The following is a 25,463-nucleotide window of genomic DNA, read 5'->3' as shown; positions in this document are numbered from 1 at the left end:
ATGGGACCAACTCGGACCAAAATAAAAGCCAAACAAACAATAATTTGTTTTAATGCGATAATATTAATAAGTAATAATAATCCCTAATTTTCAGATCCTACGTTTGAAGGTCACCCAAAGATATTATTTATAGGGAGCTTGGCGATTCCCCACCATGTCAGAGCATCTCAAAGCACCGCACCGCATCGCGTCACAAGCGTACGAAGGGGCACCCCCCGTGTCAGCTGTCCGTGTGCCGAACACAGCACCCGGTGCCCCCAAGCGGGCGTGGAGGATGCCTGCCAGTAATTACAGTGGCGGGGTGCCGATGGCTGCTGCTGCTGCTGTTGTTGCAATTGGCATTTAAATGTGGAACACGTGCTAAGCTTGGTCGACGATTCCGACTCACAATGGACCAATTCTTTTCGAATAGCAGCGCTGGATTGTTGCATTACGAAATGCAAAGCACCCCCCTCCCCCCGTATAGCTTCGACAGAGTGTTGGGGCAAGTGGTTTTAGCGAGCGCCTACGAAGGCCGGCACGGCACACGAGAGGGTGGCCCAGCACCACGCCCGGTCGCCTTTGTCTCCCGACTGACAATGTTTACACACCACACCAGGTGCTACTCATTTAAGTCTGAGTCTAAACTAAACTTTTTATTTTACCAGGTAAGGTCCACGGAGCGACCTGGCCACGAATAATAGCTCTACGAAGTGGCTTATCATGTGAATATGTATCGCAGCCAAACACTCTAAACGCATGTTGATGCTAAATGTGGAGGTACAAACATGAGGACCGTGGGAAAAAATCCAAGTGACCACGGGGAGAGAGAGACACGCAAACTCCAAATATACAGCAGCAGGCGTCAGGGTCGGGATCGAACCCACGACCTCCTGTACACCAGGCGAGGTAGTTAACATCTCCTAGCCACCGTGATGATGAGAGAGAGACACGCAAACTACAAATATAAAGCAGGCGTCAGGGTCGGGATCGAACCCACGACCTCCTGTATACCAGGCGAGGTTGTTAACATCTCCTAGCCAATGTGATGATGATCAGAGACACGCAAACTCCAAATATACAGCAGGCGTCAGGGTCGGAATCGAACCCACAACCTCCTGTATACCAGGCGAGGTAGTTAACATCTCCTAGCCACCGTGATGATGATGATGAGAGAGACACGCAAACTCCAAATATACAGCAGCAGGCGTCAGGGTCGGGATTGAACCCACGACCTGCTGTATACCAGGCGAGGTAGTTAACATCTCCTAGCCACCGTGATGATGATGAGAGAGAGACACCGCAAACTTCAAATATACAGCAGTAGCAGGCGTCAGGGTCGGGATCGAACCCACGACCTCCTGTATACCAGGCGAGGTAGTTAACATCTCCTAGCCATCGCAGCGCCGCCAATCGGTGCATCGATCGTTAACATTCCGCTGGGAACGATCACCGGTTCGTAACGTGCGCAAACGGTTATCATGGCGAAATGTTAACTACCTCGCCTGGTATACAGGAGGTCGTGGGTTCGATCCCGACCCTGACGCCTGCTGCTGCTGTATATTTGGAGTTTGCGTGTCTCTCTCTCATCATCATCACGGTGGCTAGGAGATGTTAACTACCTCGCCTGGTATACAGGAGGTCGTGGGTTCTATCCCTACCCTGACGCCTGCTGCTGTATATTTGGAGTTTGCAGTGTCTCTCTCTCTCTCATATCATCACGGTGGTGATAATCCACTTGTGTTGAGCTATCATTTGTGGTAACCAGGTGGTCGCTTCTGAAAAAGACCTAACGTAGTAAGAGCTCTGTGGGGCCTTACGTGGTAAAATGAAAAAAAGTTGAGTTTGCGCGTTTAACAAAAAACCCACGAGTCCACGGATTGAGCTTGCAAAACGCTCTCCCTCCTGTGCAATGTTGGGTACTGCGCATGCAGCCTGCTACAATTCCCTGGCACTGTAAACAGGTGACGATGGTCATGCGATAAAAAAATATATTGAAAAAAAATATTGCTTATTTTATCTAAGACACCTATGCCGAGGCGTGGAACCTCGGTGTTTTTATTTTGAGATGTTTTCGGCCAATTTATGACAAGTAATACACACATTGTCCTGCGGAGGGAGCTGGTAGGAACGTTGGGTTGCTCGGTCAATGGCCAGGGTCAACGGCGGCGTGGTGTATTCCGCAAATATGCCCGACTGTGAGGGTGGGCACAAGCCGGCGTGAGTAGGTTAAACGTTGAGTTTTATAAGGGCACCACGGGGTGACCAGCCCCTCCCCACCCAGCCCCACCCCTCCCACCCCCCACCCAGCCCCACCCAGCCCCACCCTCCCCACCCTCCCCTCCCCACCCAGCCCCACCTTCCCCACCCAGCCCCTCCCCACCCTCCCCTCCCCACCCAGCCCCTCCCCACCCTCCCCACCCAGCCCCACCCTCCCCTCCCCACCCGGCCCCACCCTCCCCACCCAGCCCCTCCCCACCCTCCCCTCCCCACCCAGCCCCTCCCCACCCTCCCCACCCAGCCCCACCCTCCCCTCCCCACCCAGCCCCACCCTCCCCACCCAGCCCCTCCCCACCCTCCCCACCCAGCCCCTCCCTGTACGACGAACACAATAATCCCCTGTGGGCTGGCGTAACCAGGAGGTTCCTACCAGTAGTATTATTGTTATTATTATTATTTTACACGCGTCGTAGGAGAACCGGAGCACCCGGAGTGAAACCCACGTGCGCGAGGGGGCAACGCTCGATCCCCGTACAGATGGAAACAGATGGCGATGAGTCCACTCTCTGTGCCGTCTTCTCCTGGCGAGCCAGGGCAGTGCGGCGGCACCTTGACGCCCACCCACGGGGTAGAAGGGAGTTTCACAACGACATCATCTGTGTGCGCGGTGATCCACCGACCCTCGATGCTACTGCTGCTGCTACTGCTGCAGTGACGCAGCGCTATGGAGGCTGCTGCTGCAGCTGCGTATCCACCACCAGCGCCCGCCTATAGGGGAGGAGTGTGATAGGCTTGCGATGCATTTATCGATTCAAATGTAACACTGATGAATTGTTAACGATGGAGAATGCGAATTGTCCTCACATTTCATGCGCAAGTGTCAGGGTGCAGCGAGCCGATCCACATTCCGGGTCACGGAGACCCCGATGATAACCTCCCCCCCCCCGACGGCGGCTCTGTGCTAAAGTAAAACAACGATTCGTTTTATTTCAGCCGACTGCGCTATTCTTCGCATTTTTTCAGAAGCGACTTGGCCTCAAATGATAGTTCAACAAAGTGGCTGATCATCACGTACACATGTGCAGCAGCGACATACTCTGAACGCACGCCGAATTTAAATGTGGGTGGGGGAGGGGGGGATAAAAATCGGAGGAGAAAAGTCCATGCGACCACGGCGAGAGAGACACGCGCAAACTCCAATATACAGGTGTTCAGGGTCGGGATCGAATCCACAACCTCATGTATAGCGGGCGAGATTGTTAACATCTCCTAGCCACCGTGATGATGATTATGAGAGAGACGCAAATTCCAAATATACAGCAGCAGACGTCAGGGTCGGGATCGAACCCATGACCTCCTGTATACCAGGCGAGGCAGTTAACATATCCTAGCCACAGTGGTGATGATGAGGGAGAAAACGCAAACTCCAAATATATAGCAGCAGGCGTCATGGTCGGGATCGAACCCACGACCTCTTATATAACAGGTGAGGTAGTTAACAACTCATAGCCACCGTGATTATGATGAGAGAGAGGCACGCAAACTCCAAATATACAGCAGCAGCAGGTGTCAGGGTCGGGATCGAACCCACGACCTCCTGTATACCAGGCGAGGCAGTTAACATCTCCTAGCCACCAAAGTGACACGTTTAGTTCTGTCTGCGTTGTTGGAGTCTGTGCTCCTTTGCTGCCTGGGCAGTCGAGCAGAGTCAGGCGTGTTCAACGCTTGCCACTGAGTTGCTAGGAGCTATTGGCAAGCGCACTCCCTATAAACTACGGAGAACCATTCAACACAGACGGCACAATACCTGACGCTCTGCGTTGCGGTGGAGTCCGCTATTCGTTGTGGAGGGCGCCACGGTGGCTAGGAGATGTTAACTACCTCGCCCGCAGTACATGAGGTTATGGGTTCGATCCCGACCCTGACGCCTGCTGCTGCTGTATATTTGGAGTTTGCGTGTCTCTCTCTCATCATCATCACGGTGGCGAGGAGATGTTAACTACCTCGCCTGGTATACAGGAGGTCGTGGGTTCGATCCCGACCCTGACGCCTGCTGCTGTATATTTGGAGTTTGCGTGTCTCTCTCTCATCATCACGGTGGCTATGAGATGTTAACTACATCGCCCGCAGTACATGAGGTTGTGGGTTCGATCTCGACCCCGACACCTGTATATTTGGAGTTTGCGTGTCTCTCTCGCCGTGGCGGCATGGATTCTTCTCGGGGTCCTCCTCCCGTTTTCCCCTCCACGTTAGAATCGACGTCGCGCGTTTCGAGCAAGTCGCTGCTGTACATTTCTGCGCGACGATGAGACGTTTCGTTGAGCTATCATTTGTGATCGCCACGTGGCTTCTGAAGAAGAGCAAGACGGCTCAGTGGGCCTTACCTGGTAAAATACCAAAAACAATTATAGTTAAAATAGGTAATAGGGGGGAAAACTCACAGAAGACCGCGTGGATTTAAACGGCCATGTGGGAGATGGAGCGATGGAATCGCTTCGTGGGCAGGCGCTGGATGGATCGTTGCATCGCAGGGTGGCGAGAGGTTAGCGGCGACTTGTTGGCAGGAGGAGGTCTTCGTCCAGCAGTGGATGGACCATGGCTGATGATGACGAGATGTAAAATCCAACGACTTGTCATCATGCATCAGCGATATTTCAGCTGAGCGAGCGCGTGGCTTCATCCCAAGGAGACTCAATCAATGCGCAGTATTTAGTTTCTGCTTGACTGTGCATCGTCTCGTGGCGGCGTTGCAGAGACAGCAGCTGCAGCAGGTGGACAGTCGGTGGATCGATGCGTTTCACGATCATTATACAAATAATACAATAGCGTGCAGCCCTTCGTGATGGTTTTCTCGTGGGCGTTATCTCCTCACCACACCTCACCCGCGCCGTCCCGCGAGTGTTCGAGGGGTCGGGCAGCAAAACCGGGTTCAGATAACAGCTGCCACTCATGTTAGCCGTGGCCGGGAATCGAACCCGGGTCCGCAGGGGCTTATGGCGCAGTATGCTAACCACTGCACCAGCGCTCTGCCCACCATATAAAGAGTGCATTTTAAATCCCCTAGAGTCTACAATATCGCGACGGAGTATGTCACGCATTATAAATCCATCTGAAAATCGCTCCGTAGTATATGACGCGTTTACAATGCCTGATAATGCATTCGTGGTGTGCTAACTTAGGCGCACACTTGTGCATGGAAGCAACACGTTTATTTAACACAACGGGTAACTCTAACAGGATAACAGAATCGGGGGGTGACCACCACGGCGAACTAAAGTGACACTCGGAGAGACAATGCTAGAGGCGAACCCGGGCAGCTGACGGGCTGCCTGGCCCACACGTGGAGACCGGGGATCGAGGATCACGACTTCATCCCCAGATCTTCTTGGTTCTTTCGGTAAAGTCACGTAGAAGGGAAATAATAAAATAATAAAACATAATAACATAATTCTCACGACGTTTCGGCCACAACGCAAGGAGCGTCCTCAGGTGCAGAACAGGTTTGTCGAGAAGACAGCGTCTGAATGACACACCCCAGGCTTGGAGCGACTATTTAAGCTGGGTTAGAGGGGGAAGAGCGCCTTGACAAAATAATTTGCATATCAAGAGGAATTTAGCATATTTATGGGAAATGCAGATATGCGATTAGTACTACTTGTGAAATGCGCCAAACCTCCTACGCATTTCACAAGTAGTACTAATCGCATATCTGCATTTCCCATAAATATGCTAAATTCCTCTTGATATGCAAATTATTTTGTCAAGGCGCTCTTCGCCCCTCCATTCCAGCTTAAATAGTCGCTCCAAGCCTGGGGTGTGTCTTTCAGACTCTGTCCCCTCGACAGACCTGTTCTCCACCTGAGGACGGCTGCTTGCGTTGTGGCCGAAACGTCGTGATAACTATTTTATTATGTTTTATTTTCATTATTTTATTATTTTCCTACTACGTGACTTTACCGAAAGAACCAAGAAGATGAATCCCTGCAGTCACGAAAGCTTTAAATCGAAATTCATCTCCAGAGTTGTGAGCTCCGATCCCTCTCGGGACCCCACTTATAACTCCCCTGGCGTGGCTGGCTCTGCCCCTGACCCCGCCCCCCTTCCAGAACCTTCGTGGGGACTCTGGATCCCCATCACGTGATCCTCTCACCCCCGACTGGGGCCCCCCCCTCCCACCTCTCGTCCGGTCACGTGCCCTCCCGGGTTCACCTCGCGGTCACCGTCCTGATGCGACCCCCTTCTCAGCGACCCCCCCCCCCACCCCTAACACGGCATTGTCTCTATACCGCCGTGCCCCCCTCGGGGCTACAACATCTGTATGTTGACGTCTTTCGCACCGTGAGTGCTCATTGGAGGTAAGGAGAAAAGACGACAAACTAAACACACACACAAGAAAAAGAGCTGTAAGGAAATGAAAGTGCTTAGCTCCAGTGGCTGCCGAATATCGCAAGGAAGAGCGTTCCAGACGGTCACAAAAGCGCATCTGAGAGTACGGTACCCTCAAGTCGTATTTTAATCATCAATTTACGTATATATCCAGGAGAGCGCGACGCTGACTACCATCAAATCAAATTAAAACTTTAGTCATAGAGCACAATGCGTGCAAATCATGCAATACAAAGGTGCTTTACGGGACTAAATGAAGGGACTGACGCAATGAAAACAACAATAAGAATGATGCATTAAAACAAATTACATCGCATTATAATTGAGTAAAAGTATCATAAAAAAGGCATAATAAACACGTGATAAAAGCATCCTTTATTAAAAGGCAATCTAGAAAGTTACGTTTTTAAGAATTCGTTTAAAAACATCCACTGATTCTAATGCCCTTAGAACCTCAGGCAGGCTTTCATCTTCTTGGTTCTTTCGGTAAAGTCACGTAGAAGGGAAATAATAAAATAATAAAATAAAACATAATAAAATAAGTATCACGACGTTTCGGCCACAACGCAAGCAGCCGTTCTCAGGTGAAGAACAGGGCTGTCGGAAAGACAGCGTCATTCAGACGCTGTCTTTCCGACAGACCTGTTCATCGTGATAATTATTTAATTATGTTTTATTATTATTTTATAATTTCCCTTCTACGTGACTTTACCGAAAGAACCAAGAAAATGAATCCCTGCAGTCACGAAAGAAGCTTTAAATCTAACCTCAGGCAGGCTGTTCCTCACTCTTTTTCAGGAGGGTCCTGCCGCTGCTACGTTGGCAGTTTTAAGTGAAGATGTTTTCAACCAATTAATGTTTAATTGTGTCTATCGTTATTATCATTATTATGATGCACGTGAGAGACACCGGAGCGCGAGGAGAAAACCCCACTCTGTGCCCGAGGGGGAGCAACCCTCGATCCCCGTACAAATGGACACATATGTGTGGTGGATGCACGAAAAGGATATTCAGAACGACTGTAAAAAGTTATTATTTTACGTGTATACCAGAACCTTTTACAAATACCTTTTTTTAAAACGCCGGCTCTGCCTTTTTTGGTCACGTTCATAAGCCTGGGACACGTTTCTGTGATGTTCTAATGTAAATGTTTCGACTGAAGTGTTTGGGTTCCCTCATTTGTGGATACACCCATCAAAGACGATGACCTACGGGGTCGAGTAAACCGCCCTGATGACGACAAAAAAGTGCTCGAATTTTATTGCGAAAAACGAATCCATCATTTCCTGAAAATATGCTGCATGCGCAGCCGCTAAAAAATATTTTATCACTATGGGTATTCATAATAATCTAGTACCTCTGATTAGCGCGGTTGGCTACGTACGGGGCGAAAGAAGTTCAACGTAAATAATGTTCAAATGAATGATGTCCATCTCTCCGTGGTGATGGTGTTACATGTTGTGTTTAAAGTGACACGAAAGCACGTGACCGAGCCAACGAGCCAAGGGGGCTTTTATATCTTCTTCTTCTTGGTTCTTTCGGTAAAGTCACGTAGAAGGGAAGTAATAAAATAATAAAAATAAAACATAATAAAATAATTCTCACGACGTTTCGGCCACAACGCAAGCAGCCGTCCTCAGGTGAAACCAGGTCTGTCGAGGCGACAGCGTCTGAATGAAACAGCACACGTGCTTGGAGCATATATAAGCTGGGTTGGAAGGGGGGGGGGGGGGAAGGGGGCGCCTTGACAAAATAATTTGCATATCAAGAGGAATCCAGCATACCCATGGGAAATGCAGGTATGTGATGAGTACTACTTGTGTCCGTGCATTATGCAGGATTAGCAGCATCCATCGTTCCTCTTTGCAAGACTCGTGGGCCACTGGCGGCCGCTGGTGGCCTTTAGTGGGGCCCCTGACGTACGACCCCCCCCCCACCCCCCGACAATACCCAACATGCGCCAACACCCCCGACCATCATCGTCGTCGTGCTGTCGAGCGCCAGTGGTTTCAAATGTGTGGCGGTCCTCCCACTGACGATGCGTAATTATCGGAGAAGTGGCCCTCCTCTGCAAAACAACATGTGCGAATAACACCGCTGCCATGTCTCCCACGCGTCCCATGGAACGAACCACACCGCCTTCATGCGACACCCACACAACCCCTCCTCCTGGCTGCGACGTGCCTCCCAGAAGACACCGCCACACAAGCCGCAAGCCGCATCGTCGACGCATCGTCGGCAGGCCGACGCTGCGTCGTTGCCTTTCGATGACCCATGACCCCTCCGGTTGGCGCCGTTGGCTACGTACGGTGCAAAAGAAGTGCAAACATAGAGGACCTCTGCGCGTCCGACGAGGCTCGCTCGTGCATCACCGGGGCTGCAACAACAAAAAAGCGACAAGTTCAAAATGGAGTGAAGCGAGCGGTGCGATTGATCGGATAGGAGCATTCCCAAACCAACAGAGCATTAATTCTAGGTTTGAAGCTTTCGTGACTGCAAGGATTAATATTCTTAGGTTTTTTTCGGTAAAGTCACGTAGGTAAAAAATTAATAAAAGTAAAATAAAATAAAAAAGAGAGCATTGAGTGCTCGAAATAAAATCGGGTAACAACAACAAAAAAAGAATAATTTATTGAAAATGGAATGAGATGTGAGCCCAGTGGTGAAAATACGACGGTTGACTGCTAGCAAAGGGGCGAGCTTTTACCGAAACTAACCACGGAATCGGCTTAACAGATTACTCGCGCACACAGCAGATGCGACGTGTCTCTGGTCACACCGGGGCTAAAGAACACATTGTCCTGCGGAGGGAGCTGGTAGGAACGTTGGGTTGCTCGGTCAAATGGCCAGGGTCAACGGCGGCGTGGTGTGTTCCGCAAATATGCCTGACTGTGAGGGCGGGCACAAGCCGGCGTGAGTAGGTTAAACGTTGAGTTTTATAAGGGCACCACGGGGTGACCAGCCCCACCCCACTCAGCCCCACCCCTCCCACCCCCCACCCAGCCCCACCCTCCCAGCCCCTCCCCACCCTCCCCACCCAGCCCCTCCCCACCCTCCCCTCCCCACCCAGCCCCACCCTCCCCACCCAGCCCCTCCCCACCCTCTCCACCCAGCCCTTCCCCACCCAGCCCCTCCCCACCCTCCCCTCCCCACCCAGCCCCTCCCTCTCCACCCAGCCCCTCCCTGCACGACGGACGGACACAATAATCCCCTGTGGGCTGGTGTGACCAGGAAGTTCCTACCAGTACCAGGAGGTTCCTACTAGTATTAGCGCGTGAATAAGAGAGCACGCACACCCACACGAGTGTTGACTATTGCGGAACATGCTTGCCAACAACAAGGATATTTCATGGATTTTGATAACGTTGGTGTCCTATGCAGTGCCTGATTATCATGGTAACAAAAGTAGCTTCATATGCTACGGGCTCCGCACTTTCAAGGGCCCCGCGCTAAATGCTTTCAAGCTATTAATTCCGGTTCAGTGATTCTGCAGTTTATTACTATAGTACTATACCGCCTTCAACTTTTATGAACAACTGGGTGTTTAAGGTTAGTGATTTGTCGTATTATTTGGCTGTATAGCAAATGAAAAAAAATACACTTACTTGACTTGACTTAAAGCTTTCGTGACTGCAGGAATTTCATATTCTTTGGGTCTTTCGGTAAAGTCACGTCGATGGTGCAAAGAAAATAACAAAAAACTACGACGTTTCGATCACAACGCAAGCGATCGCTTACTTTACTGTGCAAGTTAAAAATGTGTGTTTTAATATTAACGTTTTTCTTTAAGTGCAGAGCCCCTTTATAACATATTCTACAGATCCCGCACAAGCTTCATCCGGTATTGGTTCTACGCGAAAAAAAATAATTTCTCAGTGGCCAGGGCTGATGAGAGAATCCGTTGAATCACGCGAGCGATTTAAAAACAAAATTAGTTTCAACCGAGCTCACAGCCCCAGAGTGTATCCGGTTTGGAAATGCCACTTTAAGTACGTCACTGAAAAGTGCATTCACGTCGCTCGAAAGTAATCGATCATTATTGTCGCATGACTCCCCATCGAGTATAGATATAATGAAGTGCACTTACACGTACATATGTGTAGCGCGTGTTAATGTATTATGATGTAACATAAGCATGTAGTGCAATTAAATCTGTCATCGCGTAAGTACAGCACATGTTCCTTTGTACTGTGTTGCAATATCTAACATTTATTTTAAGTAGAACAAACTATTTATACAAATACGTTGAGCTCTTGGTATCACTTCGTGCCACTCCCAGCTCTAACCCTTGTGAGTTACGCTGATGACATCACCTCGCGTGGATGTTGAACTTATTTCGCACCCTACGTAACCAACCGTGGCAATATAAGTTTAGGGGGGAATTACAACAAACTAAACACATTCTTAGGTGTTTTCGGTAAAGTCACGTAGGTAAAACATCAAAATTAATAAAAATAATAAAATAAAAATAAAGATCACGACGTTTCGGAGGCAACACAAGTCTCCGTCATCAGGTGGGACAGTCACAGCCAGATCAGCTGCATCAAGTGAGGCAATGATTCAAGATGTAATCCCTTAAAAGCGAGTTGAGGGGGGGAGGAGAGGGGGGGGGGCTCATCAAAATCATTGCCTCATTTGATGCAGCTGATCTGGCTGTGACTGTCCCACCTGATGACGGAGACTTGTGTTGCCTCCGAAACGTCGTGATCTTTATTTTTATTTTATTATTTTTATTAATTTTGATGTTTTACCTACGTGACTTTACCGAAAACACCTAAGAATATGATTCCTTGCAGTCACGAAAGCTTCAAGTCTAAAACTAAACACACACACAAAAAAACTGTTTTTAAAGAAATTCGTTTTCAATCGAGATGATTTGAAAGTGCATCGCTCCCAGGGATTTACTAATACCGAAAGAGCGTTCCAGACGGCCGCAGACGCGCATCTGTAAGCGCCTGATGATGCTGGCTGAAAACTACCACCGAATTGTCGGACTACCCAACTGCTCAACGCATGTGGGTGGCTCTACAGAAACACTATTGGTGTAGCGGTGCTGTTGCTCCACCACCACCACCAACGCTATCACTACAACTACGACTAATACCTCCTCCACTACCGCCGCCAGCGAACGAACACGTCGTCACGAAACAACGAACGGCTGCTGCTGTTGTTGTGGTTAGGAGACCTTAACTCCCTCGCCTGGTATGCAGGATACCGTGGGTTTGATCCCGACCCCGACTATGCCTGCTGTTGCATTTCTCTCTCCCCGTGGTTGCGTGCATTTTTCTCCGCGTCGTCCGGTTTTTCCCTCCACTTTTTTAAATCAACAAGCGTTGTCATTGTTTACATTATACTGGTAGGAACCTCTTGGTTACACCAGCCCACAGGGGATTATTGTGTCCGTCCGTCCGTCGTGCAGGGAGGGGCTGGGTGGGGAGGGAGGGGCTGGGTGGGGAGAGGAGGGTGGGCAGGGGCTGGGTGGGGAGGGTGGGGAGGGGTTGGGTGGAGAGGGTGGGGAGGGGCTGGGTGGGGAGGGTGGGGCTGGGTGGGGGGTGGGAGGGGTGGGGCTGGGTGGGGAGGGGCTGGTCACCCGGTGGTGCCGTTATAAAACTCAACGTTTAACCTACTCACGCCGGCTTGTGTCCGCCCTCACAGCAGAGGTCGCAACCGGGTACCCGATACCCGTACCCTACCCGATACCCGGCTACCCGTACCCGGCCAGGTACGGGTACGGGTAGCCGTTTGCGACCCTGGTGCGGCCGGGTACGGGTACGGGTAGGCCGTGAGTCACTGGTGAGTCACCGTTTGTCACTCATTTCGGGTAGGGTACGGGTAGGCCGTGAGTCACTGGTGAGTCACCGTTTGTCACTCATTTCGGGTAGGGTACGGGTAGGGAACGGGTACCCGTGGCCGGGTACGGGTACCCATTTGCAACCCTGGTGCGGCCGGGTACGGGTAAGGAATCAAAACCCGTTTGCGACCTCTGCCTCACAGTCGGGCATATTTGCGGAATACATCACGCCGCCGTTGACCCTGGCCATTGACCGAGCAACCCAACGTTCCTACCAGCTCCCACCGCAGGACAATGTGTTTTTACTGAGATAAATATTTGCGCGCGGTGAGCCACTTCGTTGAGCGATAATTATTCGTGGCCAGGTCGCTTCTGAAAAATAAGCTAAAAAGTTCAGTTGGCTTCACTTGGTAAGATAAAAAAAAAATTAACCCGTAAAAACAAAGTTTTTCACTATAAATCCTTTATATGCGTGGCGGCTAGAGTCCTCTCGTCCTCTGGCTTGAGATGGCTGCCACCTATGGGTCAGATGAATGCCTGCCACCATTAAGCAATTGGTAATTAAATATAATTTATTTTTTCCTAAAAAGTCTAAAATTTTGGAATTTTTTTTTCACGAAAATAAATTGTCACGCACAACGAGTCTGTGTGAAAAATGTCAGCTCGATTGGATCACGGGAAGTGGGTTTAAAAACGACCGAAAGATTTGCACGGTCGTAAGCAAGCAAGCAAGCGCGCGAGTGAACTTAATATAAAGGATTTAAAAAGTGGTGTTCATTTGTGTTATTCCTTCACATAACGTCCTGGTCACAAAAGCAAAGTTTGTGGGTAATAACAGCCATTTTCTATACTTTTGAGGCATACGCAATTAGAAATAACACTTACTACCCAGGAACAAAAATCGTGTTACATAGTGTAATCATTATTGCAATTACATGATAGTGTATGCAGTATGTAATCAAAAATATAATAATAGGGTGACTAGTAGGTGACTAACTCCGCTGTTGAATTAATATTCGCCCTTTGGAAACACATTGTCCTGCGGAGGGAGCTAGTAGGAATGTTGGGTTGCTCGGTCAATGGCCTGCAGGGTCAACGGCGGCGTGGTGTATTCCGCAAATATGCCCGACTGTGAGGGCGGGCACAAGCCGGCGTGAGTAGGTTAAACGTTGAGTTTTAAAAGGGCACCACGGGGTGACCAGCCCCTCCCTCCCTACCCAGCTCCACCCTCCCCACTCAGCCCCTCCCCACCCTCTCCACCCAGCCCCTCCCCACCCTCTCCCCACCCAGCCCCTCCCCACCCTCCCCTCCCCACCCAGCCCCTCCCTTCCCACCCAGCCCCTCCCTCCCCAGCCCCTCCCCACCCAGCCCCTCCCCACCCTCCCCTCTCCACCCAGCCCCACCCTCCCCACCCAGCCCCTCCCCACCCTCCCCTCCCCATCCTCCCCTCCCCACCCAGCCCCTCCCTCCCCACCCAGCCCCTCCCTGCACGACGGACACAATAATCCCCTGTGGGCTGGTGTGACCAGGAGGTTCCTCCCAGTATCACATGGAGCCGTGAAACCCCCAAGAATCTAAGCGCTCGTGGTTCCACCGCGATTGTCCAATCAGAGGGCGAGCTTCCAAATCGAACGTTGTGACCTCACCGCCGCATTCCCGTCGGTGACGCGTCATTGCGAGCGGTGCTCGCGATTGGTCGAGGCGCGCTCGCGCGACGCCTGCGGGGCACCAGCCAATCGCGTACGCGCACCTCCTCCCCTCCCCACCTGAGCGTGGTAGGGGGGGGGGGGTTCGGGGCACCAGCCAATCGCGTACACGTACCGTCCCCCCTCCCCACCTTAGCGTGACCAGGGGGAGGGGCCTGTGGGAAATTAGCCAATCGCGTGCACGTACCGTCCCCCCTCCCCACCTTAGCGTGACCAGAGGGCGGGGCCTGTGGGGCATCAGCCAATCGCGTGCACGTACCGTCCCCCCTCCCCACCTTAGCGTGACCAGGGGGCGGGGCCTGTGGGGAATCAGCCAATCGCGTGCACGCACCTTCTCCCTGACACACCCTCCCTTGGGAGAATGACGTCACAAAACGTGGCGTCGTGGTAGCCATGCTGGGTAGGGAGAGTTACAATCTGACCATGGTTGATGAGTCCGAGTGTTCAAAAACCCATTCGGAGTTTTTGAACGCGTTGCACAACGCTGCTCGCAATTAAGCAGTCCCAGAAAGCCAAGTGGGTGATGAAGATGTGTTAAAAATATTACGTTGAAGATTTGTACGGAATGACATAACGTTACTGTGCTTGTAAAATTGGGTGAAAAAAATTACGTTATTACACTAACGTTGGCGGTTGCGCACGAATAAAATCAATTAAAAAAAGAGCAACAACGCCATTCCTCGAAAACACTCCCGTAATATAACGGGAGTCATATTTATTCACATATAAAATACTCGCGCCAACACTCGTTAGCACGGTGCCGTCCCGTGCCAAGATGGCCGACCGCCGGCTTCAACTTCCAATCTCCGCGGCGGTTTAAAAAGGGCGGGAAACGCCGCCAACCGCCACAGCAGCGCGGGACGACGACGACGAACGAACGAACATCAACAACCAACTCGACCATGGCCGTTCCCTCAGCCCCCCGTCACCCGTACTGGCCCCGCGACCTCGTCATCCCGGGCTACGTGGCGAACGACACCGCCACCAGCACGGTGCTGGCGTTTCTGTTCGTCACCTCAGGCGTCCTGGTGGCGGCGACATGGCTGTACGCGGGGTCTTCGCGCCATCGGCTCTCGTCGATGCGACGCCTCGTCTGCTGCTGGTTCGCCGTGTGCGCCTTCATCCACGGCGTGATCGAGGGCTGGTTCTCGCTCTTCCACCGGGACATCGCGGGGGACCAGGCGTTCCTCTCGCAGCTCTGTGAGGCCACCCCCGGGGACGATGCTTAGGAAGCCTCGTGTTTGTTGTTGTTGTTTTGTTGTTGTCGTTTTGTTGTTGTTGCACTTAGTCTCGGGAGGTAGTGGGGGGCTGTCATGCGAATGTGGAATCTGAGTCATTCGTGAGGTAAACGGTGGTGCAGTCAGCTGTGATGTGACAAGGACGCTCCTCTCGCAGCTCTGTGAGGCCACCCCCGGGGAGATGCTTACGAAGCCTCGTGTTTGTTGTTGTTGTTTTGTTGTTGTCGTTGTTGTTGTTGTTGCACTTAGTCTCGGTAAGGTAGTGGGGGGCTGTCATGCGAATGTGGGATCGGTGTTGCACTTAGTCTCGGTAAGGTAGTGGGGGGCTGTCATGCGAATGTGGAATCTGAGTCACTCGTGAGGTAAACGGTGGTGCGGTCAGCTGTGATGTGACAAGGGCGCTCCTCTCGCAGCTCTGTGAGTGGCCGTGTCAGAATCACAACATTTAAAAAAAATCGTACCGAAGGAATCCACTGAGCTATAAAGCTCTTTGTGCCGGTGTTGTTACCTAGTTGTCCGCCGCACTTAGTCTCGGCGGGGGGCTGCCACGTGATTGTGGAATCTCAATTCATCGCCGAGGTAAAAACATTGGTCGACATGGTCGCGTGGATGGACTCGAGGCGTCTCGGCCAGGGAATGTGGAATTCCCAGTCGTTGGGAATGAGATAATAGATTCACTCACTGGCTGCTGGAACTCCATCTCCGCCCCCCACCCCCAGCCGCATATGTTGTCATCTCCCTCCTGTAGGACTCTGCAATCTTTGGAACCTTCTTGCCTCGTTGACAAAAGTCACTCTCGTCAGATCTTGGTGGACAGTGGTCGTCGTGAGTGACAGCGCCAGGTTATCACAGTCCGGCTGGAGTGGATGTGATAATTGGTTTTTTACCCTTTTATATGGCAACAAAACTGACACCTTTTTTACGAGGAGTCATGTTTGCATAGACCACAATACCTGCAGTCATAATGCAAACAAAAAACTCAACTCTGATAATGTATGCACTGTCCTTGAAGTTGATTGGTCCACACCCGAGACAGCTTTCCTTAGAGCCTAGTCTCACATGGTGTCGGACCAGATGACGCCAAAAGGTGCACAACTCAAAAGACAATGCACCATCAGAGTATGAGAGCTCGGGGTAAGCATTTACACCATTGGTACCTCATTTGCCAGTAAAAAATATGATAATTGGTTTTTTACCCTTTTATCTGGCAACAAAACTGACACCTTTTTTTACGAGGAGTCATGTTAATTAAGGTGTCAGTTTTGTTGCCAGATAAAAGGGTAAAAAAACAATTATCATATTTTTTACTGGCAAATGAGGTACCAAGAGTGGATATGTTGTTAAGGTGTTCAAACACCAAATAGAAAGCATTTGCAAGGAATCGCGTCTTGCGTGCTTGTGGTGAACGGGCGAACGAACATGCTCCGATAATATAAAATACGCATTGCCTTTGAAGCTGACTGGCCACGTGGATTGTGGACCGACCAAAGGGGGTTTTACGTGGTATATAAACCCATTAATAATAGCTCGGTGGTGAGCCATGCCCAGCTACAGGTTGGCAAAGACCAATCCAGTCAGGACATCAGCGTGAAGGCAACAGCATAGACACGACTGTCATCTCTGGCAGTTGCAGGAAGAGAATCGTATTTTACCCAAGGTTAAATTTCGATTTAAAGCTTTCGTGACTGCAGGGATTTATCTTCTTGGTTCTTTCGGTAAAGTCACGTAGATTGGAAATAATAAAATAATAAAAAAACAATAAAATAATTCTCGCGACGTTTCGGCCACAACGCAAGCAACCGTCCTCAGGTGAAGAACAGGTCTGTCTTGCGTTGTGGCCGAATCGTCGTGGGAATTATTTTATTATGTAAAATTTATTATTATTTTATTATTTCCAATCTACGTGACTTTACCGAAAGAACCAAGAAGATTACCCATGGTTATTCAGTTTTTTATCACAATATTTACACTGGAGGAATCCGATGAGCTAGAAAGCTCTTTTTCACAGATGTCCAGGAGCGTCGTTGTGCGTGAAAATTGCGCCACACAATCGCTGAGGTCTCTCGGACAAGCTGGAGGGGAGCAGCCAGGCTGCGGGCCATTGTCAACAATTGCCCGAGCTCTGCCATCCTCTATACATTCACATGTTTTCAGCCGATTAACGAGTATTTGCATATGTGGGAGGAAACTGGAGCACCTGGAGAAAATATATGAGTGCGATGGGGCAACGCTCTATCCCATACAGAAGGGACGGATGATATATATTCATCTGAACTTTGCGGTACCGCCTTCTGCTTGCGAGCCAGGGTATGGTGGCTCTCCAACGCACACGGGAAAGAAGTATCGCAACATCTTATTAATTTTGATGTTTTACCTACGTGACTTTACCGAAAAAACCTAAGAATATGAATCCTTGCAGTCACGAAAGCTTCAAATCTAGAAACATCTGTGTGTGATCCGCCAACCGTCATTACACTAATAAGATACGATGCTAGGTTTATTTTTTTACATGATTCTTTCAACATTTCAGCCAGGGAAGATAAAACGAGTCTTATCTCAAAATGAGTTATCTCAAAAGTGACCCAACCTTCAATGTTTTATCTTTGCCCTGTGACTGACCTAGTCCACAATGCAAAGCTCAGGGTGTCTGACTAACCCTCTGTTTGTGCTGAGAGACGGCCTTCGGGTTGCTGGGAGTTCAGAGCATTGAAATGGCACCGCTGAGAGCCTGGGTTTAAGTCCAAGTTTCAACCACCTGCGATTAAAACAAACTGCTTCTCTAGTGTAGAGGGGTGATGGTATTGGCCCGGTCACCAATAATTGCACGTTAAAAGTACATGACAGTAACTTTGGCCTTGCATTTGATTTGGCTAAATTCTAACACTGCCATGTGATGAACATAACTCAAGTCTGTGGACTTGAGATGACTTTAAGGGGTCTCAGGTAGCTCTGAAATATACGGTTCTGCAACATGAAGGGTTTGTGTGTTTCACTAGTGTCAGTGTCTGACTTTGCCTGTGTGTGTGTCTGTGTGCGTATGTGCATGTCTGTATATTTCACTGTTTCGCATTGTGTGTCTGTGCAAGCCTGGGTGTGTCTCTGTCTTACTGTGTGTCCATGTGTTTCTGTGTGTCTGTACATGCCTGTGTGTTTCGGTCTTATTGTGTATCTTTTTTGACGTGTCTCTGGGTCTCTGCAGTGTGTATCTGCGTCTCACTGTGTGTCTCTGCGCTGTTGTTATTTTCCCAGGGAAGGAATATTCAAAGGGAGACAGCAGATACATAACGTGAGTACAACAGGACGGATTCATCGTCCACTCCTCTGGAACACCACCCACCAGCTTGAGAAAAGTTTGAACCAAAATTCGGTTTGCCAGGGGAGGTGGCCAGGTAGCTTCGGGGTGGCCAGAGCGATTAGCCGGTAGCACGAAGACCCCTGGGCCTCAATCCGGGTTTCAGCCGCGTGTGATGGGCGCTACAGTGTCAAGATGTTAACTACACTCGCCTGGTATATAGGAGGTCGTGGGTTCAATCCCGACCATGAAGCCTGCTGTATATTTGGAGTTTGTGTGTTCTCCCTGTGGTCGTGTGGATTTTTCTCCGGGTCCTCCGGTTTTTCCCTCCACATCTAGAAACGTCCATTGATTTGAGTATTTGGCTGCTATAAATTGTCTCTGCGCAATAATTTGGCGAAATTCAGGCACAGCAGTGCAACCCTTTATGCTACGGAATGGCCCGCAAAAGTGGATTTCATAGAGCTCTGCCTCAGAGGTCTTCAAGTGACCTCTGGTGGACGCAGTAGCAGTGTGCAGTAATTACCCACACGCTCCACATCAGAGAGGAATGTCCGTTGCACGACAAAAGTCAAACCGATATTTTTCTCAGAGCTAGAAATATAATGGGATGGGTTTTTTTTTATTGGTGAGTGGGCTGAGACCATTCCCTACACGTTGAGACGAGGTTTAATCACAGGCGGCTGGAACTCTGATTCGCACCCAGGATATCAGCAGCGTCGGCTCAACGTTCCGACTTCAGCGCCACCCAGCCACTCTTGTGAAACTCACGTCTGCAAGTTGCAGGGTGGGTCCTATTCGCCCCTGAATCTCGGAACGTGCGAGCGACTCAGCACTAATTTTACTTAGAGGGGCATAGCGCCATTGTTTTTAAAGATATTGTACTCACCGTAGAGAACCGTAGTGACACGACCGCACGCTACGATAGCTGGCGGCAAACTGCGCCACGCGCCCTCGCCGCATGGCCTTGTGGGGAGCCTCAGTACGCCTTCCGATCTAAAGACGTACAATTACATTATTTTACACGTACGTCATCAAAATGGGAAAGATTAATAGGCGCATCCCACTAACCGCCGGGTGAACCTGCGTTTGTCTTGTTTGCAGCTCGGATAACTTCACCGTGTGCATGGAGAGCATCACGGCGCTGGCGTGGGGCCCGCTCAGCGCCTTCACCGTGATGGCGTTCGTGCACAACCGGCCCGAGAGATTTGTGCTGCAGCTCGTGGTGTCGCTCGGTGAGCTCACCTTGGCCGGCTCGCTTCAAGTGGGGGTGGTGGGGGGGGGTCGAGAGAGGAGGGGGAGGAAGTTGAGGAAGGAGATGGGGAGGGAGGGAGCGACGGATGGGGAGGGAGTGGAAGGGGAGGGAGAAGGGACGTCGGTGACTTTAAGGGAGAGAGGGAAGCGAGGGAGGCAGAGGAGGGGGGAAATGAGGTAGGGAAGGAGAGAAAGGAGGAGGAGGAAGGTTGGGAGTCAAGGAGAGATGGTACTCGCAGTGACAGACGCACATCATAATGGACCGTGTCAAAGAGGTAGGCCTAAAACGGTCATGGGCCATGTGTAATGAAGTCGCATGAAACGAAATTACCGGACACAGGTCCCCCCGCCCCTACTGCCCTGTTCTATCACTGTTATCTTCACGCTCTGCCCTTTGCCGCCGCCGCGTCACTGCTGCGTTGTTGACGACGTCACCGTCTCGCCTGTGGCCCCCAGGGCAGCTGTACGGCGACGTGCTGTACTTCTGCACGGAGTTTTGCAGCGGCTTCCAGCATAGCGAGCCGGGCCACCCGCTCTACTTCTGGTTCTACTTCGTCTTCATGAACGCGCTGTGGATCGTGCTACCGCTCGTGCTCATCGTGGACGCCTGGAGCCAGCTGTGCAGCGTGCAGACCCGCGCCGATTTCGCCGGTCCCTCGGCTGGGGCTGGCGCCACCGGCAAACTCAAGCGCAAGTGACAGTGGGAGGAGGAGGTGGCAGCCAAATGGTGAATCCAGCAAAGAGGAGGAGGAGGGCGGGGGGTGATGGAGGTGATGGTGAAGGTAGTGCTGGTGGAGGAAGAGGGAGCGGTGTAAGAGGTGATGGAGCAGGAAGATTGAATGAGAAAATGGAGGTGAATGGGGTAGATGAGATGGAGATAAAGATGGTAGGAGAGATTCAAGAGATGATCGGTAACAGATCCGGCAGAATATAAAGAGGTGGGAGAGATAGTATAAGAGGTGGGGGAAGGAAGAGGCTGGTGTAGGTGGCAGATGAGAGGGGTTGGAGGGAGATAGTTGATCATGAGGAGGTGAATGAGATGGTGAATAAAATTAACCCGTAAAAACAAAGTTTTTCACTATAAATCCTTTATATGCGTGGCGGCCAGAGTCCTCTCGTCCTCTGGCTTGAGATGGCTGCCACCTATGGGTCAGATGATTGCCTGCCACCATTAAGCAATTGGTAATTAAATATCATTTTTTTCCCCCTAAAAAGTGTAAAATTTTGGAAACTTTTCTTTCAGGAAAATTAATTTCACGCACAACGAGTCTGTGTGGAAAATGTCAGCTCGATCGGATCACGGGAAGTGGGTTAAAAAACGACGAAAGATTTGCACGGTCGTAAGCGCGCAAGCAAGCAAGCAAGTGAACTTAATATAAAGGATTTAAAAAGGCGGAAGATAAAAGTAGTGGATGGCGAGGTGAAGAAGGTAGCCCACAGCACCGCCTGCCCTCGGATGAAGAGTGCTGCTGTTGCATCTAAACGCTGCGATGAGGTGGACGGTGGCCCATAATGGCCGGGGCCATTGGCTCTGTGCCCTCGTCACTGCAGTCGTAGTTTTTAAAACTCAAGTCGGGTTTCTCTCTCATGGTCTCCATTCAGTGGCGTTGACATGGCCAGAGCCACTGAATGGATACCACTAAGATCCTGGGACCACATCGTCGAGTTATCCGAGCTTTCTTCCCCTTGTTCTCGCGAGGGATTTGTCCAGGTACTGGCATCGCCGCAGATTACCCCGCGCAGCCGTAGCTGTGCTCGTTTTGAATCGCAGTGTTAGTTTAGTCGGTGTGTTTTGTCTTTTTCGTCTCAGTCTGGTCAACAACAGTTTGTGGAATTTGTCAAGTTTTAGTCTGGATTTCCTGTGGTCATTAAAATACAAAAATGCTGAAATGAAATGCACAGACTGACCTGACATAAATTCCGAGGGTTGTCCGACTGGACGAGACTAAAACGCTGACTAATTTAACACTAAAACTTAAGTATTTCTGGTGGATTTATAATAGTTTTGTGGTGACCAGTGGGTATGAAGTAATTTTAACACTCGGGTTTTTTGTTGTTGTAAAATGTACTAAAATCATGCTGCTCCTAAATTTTTATATCGAATCTGTGTGATCGAATAACGTTTGTAATGTCTTATTTGTAAGTCGCACTGCTGTGCGACGCACTGATTTCAAAAGGGATTAAAAAAAACCCTTGGTGGAGATCGTTTTTTCGTCGCGTGCAACACTTTGGTGAGAGACTGGCGAGCGGATGTGGACGAGCGTCTGTGTTACTGCGGCGCGACAATTGGCGCGCTGTTGCGACTACATTGTTGGTCGAAGCCCAACTGGTGTGTGTTTGTGAACATTAGTGGTTTCTGTGCGTTTGTGTGTGAACTAAGTTTGTCTGTGTGTGTGGGGAGCGGCAGCGTTGTGGTTAGCGCACTGCGCAACGAACCCCGCGACCCGAGTTGGATTTCCGCACATGGCTGACACCAGCTACGATTATTGGAACCGGTCCTGGGCCTCTCCTAGGTCCACTCAGCCTCCAATAAATACCTGATGGGATGTGTAAATATCGCTGCTCAAGAGACAAAGGCGGCCGGGTGTGGTGCTGGCCACCCACCCCCTCCCCTTCATATGTGCTCGCTAACAGCACTTCCCATAAAAGTCTGTCTTGAGGCTATACGGGGAATCTATGCCTCGTGTGCGGTGAGCGGCAGTGTCGTGGTTAGCGCACTGCGGTACGAACCCGGCGACACAAGTGCAACGTGGTTTTCATTTTTTGTCAATCGGCGGGTTTCGTGTGGGAAATTCCCTGTGTGTGCCCAGCGTGTAAGGGGATCGAGCGTTGTGCCCGTATCGCGCCCACCACGGCCAGTCCACACTCCGCTCCCGACCTCATCCCTCGCTCGTGACCTTTGTCTTGAACCCGCGACCGCTCGTCGCCACCACCACCATCCTGCAACTGGCGCGTCCCGTCAGCACCGCCTCGACCCCTCTGCCCCGTCTCACTTGGCCTCATTTGACTCAGAAATGCCTCAACCGAGAAAGCCACTTTACTCCAATTAGATTCATTAAAGAAACCGCCCATCTCGCTAAACCACACGCACACACACTTGCCCACTCATCAATTGGACTAATTGGGGTAGTAACGCCACTGACGTGTGCGTGGCGTCACCCCGCACGTGGCGCAGTGCGGAATTAAAATCGTGAGACGGCTTTTGGCCAGTGGCGAGTGTGGCGTTATGGTCTGCAGCGTTAGAGGCCATCCATTGAGTAGGTGCGCAAAAATCTGTCAAAACCTGACCCCTCCCTGTACGCACGCGGACTTTTTACCCCCCCCAACCTGCGTACGTACGGCTTGACGCACCCCCCCCCCCCCACTGAATCCTATAGAACGGCCGATATTTGATCCACGTATAAACGATCAAGGATTAATAATATTGACGTGTTTAAGCAAACAGATAGTCCACCGCCGGACTATCTAACTCATTTGAAGGCCAATGTAGACACATTATTATCGAGGCTTCACCCCCCCCTTCCCGTTTCATATGCGTACATTGTCAGTAGACCCCCCCCCCCCATACGCAAGCTACGCATTTGGGTTAACCCCCCTCCATGCGTGCGTACTAAATGGATGGCCCCTTAGTACAGTCTACGCTATGATCCTGACGACTTGGTTAGATTCCGACCAACGTCGACATCGCTCCAGAATTTTGCGTTGAACCAATCCTTCCGAATGTACAGCACCCCTCGGGGAGGCCGCTTGTGGGATGTGTAAACATATATCCGTTTATGTTGGACAAAGAAGGGGGAAAAAAACCCTATATAATGGATGACTTAGCTTATTGCTTTGTGATTATTGGCGCCAGATGGCGCTGTGACATCACTATCTGCACCGCAATGATGATTACTTCACCACACCCACCATCATCCAACGCAACGCATGACCGTCGGATAATCTTCATCGCCACCATCATCACCAGCCGCCGTCATTAAGATCACCATCGTCATCAGTGTGGTCCCCCACGATTGCCATCGCCATAGTCACCCACCACGGTCACTCACCGCGAGAACCACCATCGTCACCACAACAACAACAACCGCCATTCGCCACTAAGTGGCGGTGACGTCACCACGACGCTTGTGCCAGGCCATGTGCACCTTGAGGCCACGTGAAGTGTCGAACGCCCGCTGGCAGGAGGTCACGGGGCAGACCCAGGTGCCACGGGTCGACTGACTGAGATGACCGAGATGACTGGCTGATGCACCACCTGTGCCCCCTACTGTGCCAACTTGCTGTGCTTTAGCCACCCGGCACTCCGCTCGTTGTTGTGAGCGTCGCTCCTCCGCCCTCCGTTGTTGTTGGAGGGCGACTGCCTCCAACTGCCCAGTAGCGTCCTTCACGAGCCTCCTCCACAGAGGCCGATCTTGACACCGCTGGTACCAGTCATCGGCAAGTCCACTCAGCTCCACGTCCTCCTGTACCACATCACTCCATCTCTTCTCTAGCCCGTGCCACGCCCGATTAGCCCCCTCGATCCGGCCGAACAAAAGCTGTTTATGCATGCGGTGACTGGGCATGCGGGCTACATGACCCAGCCAACGCAGCCTTGCCTGCCGGAGGCGCTCACCGATGGGACTTTGTCCAGATCGTCACTATCACCACAATCACCAGCATCACCGTCGCCGATAACTCTCTCAACAAATACCATCCTCGATACCATCACTCGAACCATTATTCCCACAATCGCTTTCACGGTGGCCACTAAAACCAATGATTCATTTCCCGTGGGATATTTTCCGGAGCCTTAGCACCGGACAGCTCCTGCTGAAATGAAGCCCTGTCTAGAATCATCGTGATTGCATCACTACAACCGTCGCCATCAATGCAACCACCTTCATCGTGACCGCTATTACAATAGCCATCACCATCCCCACCATCACGATGCAACCTGTGATCACTGCAATTACCATCATCAAAATCACGATCGCGAACAACCACCAAAACCACCACCATCACTCTCCAACCACTATCAACAACAACCGCTGTTCACCACTAAGTGGCGGTGACGTCCCACGGCGCTAATGCCATGCTCGGTGCAACAACAAAAAAAACAAAGATCCCCCGTGTAGCCTTAACAGACTGTTGGGGCAAGTGCTGTTAGCGAGCACCTATGAAGGCAGGCACGGCACACGAGGGGGGTGGGTGACCAACACCACGCCCGGCCGCCTTTGTCTCCCCAGTGGCGATGTTTACACACCGCACCGGGTTACTAATTTGAGGCCGAGTCGACCTAGGGGATGCCCAGGACCGGTTCAGATAATCGTCGCCGGTGCTGACAGTGCAGCGTAGCCGCTACACCCGCTCGCACTGCCGCTCCCTGTCCATCAACTCCAACCATCACACCGGGCAGCACCACGTGACTCGCCCTGCTCCCACACAAAGCCCCACACACCACGTGACCTCCCCCCACCCCACGCTCGCTGATGGTGACGTCACCACTCGCCCCCCCCATGGTAACCACGTGACTGCGGCCATCGCTCGCCCCGCCTCCCTCTCTCTCGAGCGGTGACGTCACGCACGGGTCACGCCTCACCGCACGCGCGTGGTCG

At 51.1% G+C, this 25,463-nt stretch overlaps 1 protein-coding gene across 1 annotated transcript; it reads left to right on the top strand.

Moving 5' to 3' along the window:
• Nucleotides 1-14,908: 14,908 nt before the first annotated feature.
• Nucleotides 14,909-22,067, top strand: LOC133355485 (3-beta-hydroxysteroid-Delta(8),Delta(7)-isomerase-like). Its single transcript, XM_061572801.1, has 4 exons — nucleotides 14,909-15,282; nucleotides 18,570-18,606; nucleotides 19,717-19,847; nucleotides 20,323-22,067. The coding sequence occupies exons 1-4, from the start codon at nucleotides 14,985-14,987 to the stop codon at nucleotides 20,562-20,564; spliced, it is 708 nt and encodes a 235-aa protein (XP_061428785.1). The 5' UTR covers nucleotides 14,909-14,984; the 3' UTR covers nucleotides 20,565-22,067.
• The last annotated feature ends 3,396 nt before the right edge of the window (nucleotides 22,068-25,463 follow it).

This window comes from Lethenteron reissneri, chromosome 51, assembly GCF_015708825.2.
Source record: "Lethenteron reissneri isolate LAM-NWPU_2019-01 chromosome 51, ASM1570882v1, whole genome shotgun sequence".
Lineage (NCBI taxonomy): Eukaryota > Metazoa > Chordata > Hyperoartia > Petromyzontiformes > Petromyzontidae > Lethenteron > Lethenteron reissneri.
The sequence above is the reverse complement of the archived record's forward strand: the minus strand, read 5'-3'. Positions and strand labels throughout refer to the sequence as shown.

What these genes read in the sequence shown, in the direction of transcription:
- LOC133355485 (XM_061572801.1), top strand. Translation starts at nt 14,985, where the DNA reads ATGGCCGTTCCCTCAGCCCCCCGTCACCCGTACTGGCCCCGCGACCTC. An exon ending in GGAGACAGCAGATACATAAC is followed by an intron (nt 18,607 to 19,716) that starts GTGAGTACAACA and finishes TCTTGTTTGCAG; the next exon opens with CTCGGATAACTTCACCGTGT. An exon ending in GCAGCTCGTGGTGTCGCTCG is followed by an intron (nt 19,848 to 20,322) that starts GTGAGCTCACCT and finishes TGTGGCCCCCAG; the next exon opens with GGCAGCTGTACGGCGACGTG.